This window comes from Cryptotermes secundus, unplaced genomic scaffold (assembly GCF_002891405.2).
Source record: "Cryptotermes secundus unplaced genomic scaffold, Csec_1.0 scaffold709, whole genome shotgun sequence".
NCBI lineage: Eukaryota > Metazoa > Arthropoda > Insecta > Blattodea > Kalotermitidae > Cryptotermes > Cryptotermes secundus.
In genome coordinates this window covers 64,544-72,156 of record NW_019738358.1, presented here as the reverse complement: position 1 = coordinate 72,156, position 7,613 = coordinate 64,544, and the positions used below count along the sequence as shown (strand labels likewise).

Here is a 7,613-nt window from a genome sequence, read left to right as displayed (position 1 = left end):
TAGATGTTAAATTTTGAACTGGGTGCAGTGTGACAGCGACGTGAGTGTTATACACCTGATGATGGCCGTCTGAGGCCGAAACATGTAGTGTAGGGAGCAAGATCAAAGACACAGAATATATTGTTTGCACTTGAGACGGAGTTTATATCATTTAGCGGTAAATATATTAGGTGTTGATGTGAATGGAAAACTGACTGTTGAATGACACATTATGTTCATTGGGCATTATTTATGTTACAGATAAAACAGAAACATAAGCATAGAGCACATGTAAGAATTGTGTTGAGCATGTATTCTGCATTCTTGAAATAAGTTCTTTTCCTTGTCTTCCATCTACTGACTTGCAGCTTCCTTTAAGTAGGATTTGAAGTTCTCACAGTTGTGATAACGACAAGCATTTTAGGGTAAAGGAGAAAGCCAAGCAAGAAACCAGCATGAATCAGACTCTGCTCAATACCTGCTTTATGTTGGTTTTTTGCCTGGCTTATTTTTTGACCCTGAAGATGAAGATGACATGTTCCTCCGAAACATCGGTTGTCATCCAAAATGCTGCATGGCATTATATCCCAGAAGTTAGGGCTCTTCAACTTAAATTTGTGCATGATTTCTTTTTAATTAGGCACCATCGAGATATCCTGACAGACAAAGATTGTGAGCACGTGTATGAGCTGGTATATTCTTCTCATCGAGCTGTTGCCCAGGCAGCTGGTGAGTTCCTGAATGAACGTCTGTTTGTGCCAGATGAAGAGGCTGTTGCAGGTATACGCACCAAGCGAGGCAAGAAACGGCTCCCCAACACCCCTCTCATACGGGATTTAGTGCAGTTCTTCATCGAGTCAGAGGTAAGAAACTTGTTCATTACATTTTAAGGATAACTTCTCAATGCAATGCTTGACTCTGCATTACATCTTGCTTTCAATGTTATATTTTATTATCACATACACTACACAGAATTTCAGGGCAAAGCCCCATGCTTTGATACATTGTTTTCTTAAATCCAAGTTCTGTGTAATGAAATTTCTTTCAAGTCAGACTTTGTGTAAGGATATATTTCAGATATTTGTTATTGATTTATGTTAACAGAATTTAAACATTTTTTCCTCAGCTTCATGAGCATGGAGCTTACCTGGTGGACTCTCTCATCGAATCAAATGAGATGATGAAGGACTGGGAGTGTATGACTGACCTCCTGCTAGAAGAACCAGGACCATCAGAGGAAGCACTGGACGACCGACAAGAGACCAGTCTTATAGAGATTATGGTCTGTTGTATTCGTCAGGCTGCTACAGGGGAGCCACCAGTTGGTCGAGGACCTACACGTAAGGTATGATGATAATTTTATGCATAGCATTTCAGGAAATTTCCTGTTAATATTATCACGTGTTGGGTATGTCACGCAACAAATAACTTCACGTGGGTCTCGGATCTTTATTGGACACTCACCCTTACAATTATTACCACTTGCAATATCACTTGACTTCTGGTCTGATACTCCAGTGCGACATCACAACTAAACATGATGTGATATACATCGTGAATCTCATGAGAACTGTGCCACCTGTATTTTAGTTGCTCACATCAGACCTATGTATACAGTCAGCATACTTTAGAATATGTCATACATTGTATATTTTGCAGAATTTTGTTTTAACTTGCATGTTGAAGAATGCAAGTCTGCATTGACTGTGATGATATTTTGTCTGTGTGACTTCATAACCTGTAGTTCACGTTACATGAGTTAAAGAATTGTGATTCCATTTTAATGCATTCAGCCAGTTTAGACAGATTTGAATTAGTAGCACTTGCTTCAATGAATATTGAATTCCAGCTGATCAAGAGAAGCAAGGCGAAGGAGGGAGTAGGGTATTGTGTTGGTGGCGGAGGAGGAATGTGATAGGACAAGGGAAGATTTATCCTACCCATGCAGTCTCTTCTGCACATATACTACTGTTACATTTTTGGGGAAAGGAAAACTGTCGGTATAATATTTCATAATGTTAAATTTATGACAGTTCACCCTCTCTGACTTTTTTTTAGGGTGGGAACAGCAGTTGCATAATTTAAGGAGTACATGTATTTATTTTTTTACAGAAACTTATGTTCTTACTCCACTGAGCTTAGAATTTAGTGTATTGGTGCTGCAGTTTTAGATAAAATACATGTAGAAACTACTGTATTTGTTTGTATAGATACTGTCTGCCAAAGAAATCAAGCAAGTACAGGATGATAAACTGCGCCTCACTGAACATTACATACAGACATTGCCTGCTATGCTGGATAAGTACCGTGCTGATCCTGAGAAGTTGGCAAACCTGCTGTCAATTCCACAGTATTTTGAATTGGACATCTACACAACTTCTCGCCAGGAAACGGTATGCTTTGATGTGACATTTGAATTTAGAAAAATTGTTAAAGATTCTTGGTTCCATTACTTACATAAGCCAATATGAGGACAGGAAACTGATAGTTGCTGCATGCCTTGTGCTGACTAGGGGCCCTTAATGAAAAAGCTGCCACAGCTGAAGAGATTGGCTTAATGATCAAATGTTTAGAGGAAACAGACTTTCAAAAGTAACATTTCTGTAGATAGACTTGAAAAGATTCTGACGATGGTGTATACTTTGGCTTCTTTGTCTTTTACATACCAGACAATGGGTGAAGTCCAAAATAAGCCAAAAGAAGTACAATATTTCTGTAGTCCAGAAAGTATTTAAAGGAAGAATGACAGGTGTTTCTGTACAACTGTATTTACCACCAGATTCTTGGCATTCTTAGGAGGCAGTTCTGTTACAGCTTGGAAGTCACAGGCTTAATGGACATGAGTAGCTGGTGGCTGTCTAGAAAAGCAACACACTAGGCAACATGATAAAAAATTACCTCAGTAAATTATGCATGAACAGACAAACTCCGTGGCTTTAGTCTGCAAGCGAACTATACCGACCGAGCGACCGCCGCTTGTCGGCGAAGTTAGTGCCAAAGGAAAGGAAAATTGAAAGCAGTGCACCTCCAAAGTACAAGTCAGAAGAGATAGCACATGAGACAACTTGCTCACTTTTGGAATCTGATGTACTGTATTAGTCATCCTGGGAAAGAACAGAAATGTAGAACACTCAGTAGGGTTACTGGGCCTAGCATGTAAAAATGTAGTAGTTAAATGATTAAAGAAAGTGATATATTTCTGCTTCCCAATGAACTCATAGATACATGAAATTAACTGCTTTCTGGACATTTTCTCATGATAAACATTCTGAACTCTTCTTTTAATTTCATTATGGATACAAAATAATAAAAGTATTAATGCTCTAAGTAACAGCACTGTGTGTTGTGTTACAGAATCTTGACCTGCTGTTGAAGAAGATGGCGTCAATTGTAGAAAAGCACCATGACACAGATGTACTGGAAACGTGTGCAAAGACGCTGGAACTGCTGTGCACCGAAGGCAATGCCATCTTCACTCGCTGCGATGTGGCACGTTCAACTCTCATCGACATGGTCGTCAACAAATACAAAGAAGCAGTGGATGACTGGAGGTCACTAATTGAAGGGGTCAGTTATAGTTCAGGGTTAATTACATCTTCAAATTTTATTAAATTACATTGGAAAGTTCTAAATAGGGCCAAGTCAGTTTTCAAGTTAAATTCATAGACTTGTTCTTTGTTGCAGGGTGCTTAAAAGTTTGCCCACGTGTCCAGTGAATTCCATGCTTCCATGGAACTCAAAGGTTCATAATATTTACAGAATCCCAGCATTGCTCCCTATCTAGTGCCATTGAATCCACTCTGTTACCTCATATCCTTTTTGTCTAGGATCAGTTTTATCATCATAGCACCCTTTTGATCAAAATGTGTGAATTTTTCATCTTACCTGTGTGTCGTACCAATCATCATTCTTTACTTCATCACCTTAAAATCCTAGGTGAAGTGTACAAATTGTGAAGGTATTCATTGTATACCTTTTTAATCCTCAATTTACCTTATCCTTGTGACCAAATGTTTGCCTTGATATTTTGTTCACCCATGTGAAACAAGAGGTGACATTTTAATTCGGTTCTTAGACAGGAGAAAGGAAGACACAATTTTAAGCCAAAAGTTAATATACCTTTGACAGATTTAATCTGTTCTTAATTTCCTTATGAATGTTATTCTGATTTTGTACTGTCACTTCATGATATTTTACCCTTGCCACATTTGTCGTTATGTGTTTGCTTGATCACAGAGGCAGCGTTATCTGTACCTTTTGTTATGACTTTCTACTGTATTTGATAACAAGACTTGAACATGTACTTAGTTTTTTCTGTGTTCTTTTTTTGAACCACCTTTTGTATTAGCGTCTAATTAAGTTTATTTCTTTTTAAGTAGATTTATAAGTGACATATTTATTGTCAGATTGAGAAAATAATTTTAAGGAAATTATGAATGTAGTTATGCTCTGTTTGGAAGGTTACAGTGGTGTTTGTGAGTTTTAATTTTTAAATGAGATTGTGACACATTCATAAAATGAATTGTCTGTGAATTGGATGTTCCGACTTATATTTTGTATGGTTCGTTTCAGTTTTTTCAGGCAGATTTTGGATTGTTAATTTAATAAGTTTGGAAATGTTCATATACAGTTATTGTGTTTCTGGACATTATCCATCATCCTGTTTGTATTTAAAATATACTTCATTTCGGAGATTGAATTCTGTCCGCCTGAAGACTGAAACAGATTCCAGTTTCCAAAACATTGTGTGTTTTAAATAAAACAGGGCAACAGATAATGTCCAGAAACACAATAATTGTATTACTGCGCCATCATCACAAACTTTTAAATATTCAGTTAGTTTAATCTGTTGCATTCACTCTGTATTTTTGAGTTACCTTGCAAGAAAGTTCAAATTATGAAAAAAACTTAGAACAGCATGTTCAGTTATATAGTAATCAAATATGCAGTTCCATATACATGGGCCTATAAATTCAGGCAGGAGGAATTTTCATTTAATTATTAACAACAGTAAGAAATATTGGTTTTGTATTCAGAAGACTTTTGGAGATAAACAAGTTTGAAAATTTACTCATAACAGTTTTGGGCCATTCTGTTTTGTTTGTCTTGAAAACTGCAAGTGTTTTTGTGTGTGTGTGTGTGTGAGGGGGGGGGCGTTGGACATAAAATTTTCTGTTTCGTGTTCCTCGAAACCTCTGTGATGAACATTTTCTGCACTTACAGATATTTATTGTTCATAATTATTGTCCAATTGTAATTGAAACTGTAATGTGTTGACAGTCATCAGTAAAATTTTCCACTTTCAAGTTTCATGAGAATTAATTCAACAACTCTTGAGTTATTACTTTACTTATATGCTGAAGTTAATAGGCATACTTTTTAAAGAAAAATTTGTGGGGTGGGACAGATGTACCAAAAATAGGCCACTTTCATTTACTTTCATGTTCTTTTCAATTAGAAGTTTGTTATAATTTTTTTACAATTTTTATTGAAGCCGTATATAACCTGTACAGTTCATTAGCGTGATTAGATAAACCTTTAAGTGGCAAAAGATCAAGATATAACTATAAGCTTGAGGCAGGCTCAACGTTTGCAGGTTTCCCAAAGGTGGCCTAAGTATCAGACTAAATTGTCGCTTTCAAAAATCAGTTCACTTTGAGGATAAACTGGATATTACACAAATTACAGATTCACAGTCAGCAGTTCAAAAAATGACATTTTTAACAGAGTATTTCAATTATTAATTGTGTTTATTTATTCATTTGTTGTTATTATTATTATTGTTGTTGTTGTTATTATTATCATTATTATTCAGGAGGAAACACCAGATGAAGACGAAACTTTCAACGTAGTATACAGCCTTAAGAAAGTTGCCACATTCTACAACTGCCACAATTTGGGTAACTGGGGCATTTGGGACTCCATCTTTAAGGATATAAGTGATGCCAAAGATGGCAACAAGACCTTACCTGAAGAGGTGAGTGCTTGGTTCAGTAGAACTAGCTGTACCCAGCATAACATACACGATTCTGGCAGATCTTAAAGGTTATTAATTATATATCAGAGCAATCAATATTCACATTTTTCTCTCTGTTGGAAGTAGTCACTACATAGTCACAATGTATGGTGACTGGACATGACACGTGGAACATGCACTGAAGCCATACCAGTTGTGTCACCATAGTTGCTTTGATTTTCAGCTCAGGGTCTTTCAGCGTTTATTACATATGTCTCTTCTTCTTGAAATTAATTTTATATTTTGGATTATGTTGCTGTGTTTATTTGTGTAGAAACAGTTTTGTCACCTGAAGTAAAGCAGTTATTTTACTGTAACTGGTTTCATCATGTAATTTTGCAAAAACCCACATTTAGTGAAATCCTTGATTTAGTGTAAGATTACACAGGGCCAACACATGTTATGCTCCTTTTGCTCCTGTTTGCCATGTTGAAGTTCCTTTGCTTGCCTATTATCTGCACGTGATATTCAGTGCATGAGTCACTCTGTATGCCACTGGCTTCTTGCTGGATATTTGTTTGGCTTACTGTTATACCCTGGGATATGCAGTAGTGTAGTTGGTTGAGGCACTATGCTACAAGCCGGAACGTCGCGGGTTCAAGTCCTGATGAGGTCGTTAGATTTTTTTCAGTTGACCTAATCCTTCCAGCCGCACTATGGCCCTGGGGTCAATTCAGCCTCTAACAGAAATGAGTACCAGGAATATTCTTGGAATATTCTTGGCGGTAAAGGGCAGCTGGCATGTAGGGCTTACAACCTTGCCGCCATCCATGAGCCAATTGTCTAGAAAATGTGGGAACCTCAACATCTCACAACCCTATGGGCCTCCATGGCCTGTTACAGGGATACCTTTAATTTTTTACTTTACTGTTCTGCCCTGAAGTGGATGTGGTCAAGGTGTCCCTCTGCTTAACTAATTAAGCACTTCTTCTCGAAGACAAGGGGGAGTGGAAGTATAAGATCCATATATTCTTGACCTTAGCACTAGTTGGAGGTGAGTTATAAGCTTCACACCCTGGCTGCTTTACCCCCCAGTACCAATTGGATAGGAGGCTGAGTGGGCCCCAGAACCAGTCTGGGTGATGTGGAAAGAAGAAAATCTCCTTAAATGGGAGCTGTACTTTCCTCCAAAACACCATTGTTCTTCTACTGCATTACATGGCATCAGATCCAAGCTCCTAATACTCTTTCTATTCATTGAATAGAAACTGTACTGTATTTGTCTGGCACGTGGTAGTGTAGTTGGTTGAGGCACTGTGCTGCAAGCCGCAAGATCACTGGTTTCAATTCCTGATATTATTGGATTTTTCAGTTGACCTAATGCGTCCAGCCTCACTATGACCCTGGGATCGACTCAGCCTCTAACAGAAATGAGTACCAGGAATCTTCCTGGGTGTAAAGGGTGGCCAGCGCTTAGGGCTGACATCCTCACTGCTCCCTTTTAGTCAACAGTCTAAAAAATGTGGGAGACTCGACATCACATCACCCTGTGGGCCTCCATGGCTTGTTCCAGATATAGCTTTATTGTATTTATAACTGTTTTAGGATATAATTCAGTAATGAATGATTCCCCACCATTATTTTAACATGTACAGTTCCTCTCTATTCCCTGGGTCAC

The 7,613-nt window shown here is 37.9% G+C and overlaps 1 protein-coding gene across 8 annotated transcripts in view; it reads left to right on the top strand.

Annotated features, from left to right (window-relative positions):
* LOC111870867 (cohesin subunit SA-1) overlaps window positions 1–7,613 on the top strand; it is a 56,851-nt gene that overhangs the window by 20,994 nt on the left and 28,244 nt on the right. For all 8 annotated transcript variants that reach the window (XM_023863467.2, XM_023863466.2, XM_023863462.2 and 5 more), the window contains exons 10-14: window positions 620–842; window positions 1,106–1,324; window positions 2,190–2,372; window positions 3,334–3,546; window positions 5,795–5,956. In XM_023863467.2, the coding sequence (XP_023719235.1) occupies window positions 620–842; window positions 1,106–1,324; window positions 2,190–2,372; window positions 3,334–3,546; window positions 5,795–5,956 (1,000 nt within the window). The remainder of the gene's footprint in view (window positions 1–619; window positions 843–1,105; window positions 1,325–2,189; window positions 2,373–3,333; window positions 3,547–5,794; window positions 5,957–7,613) is intronic.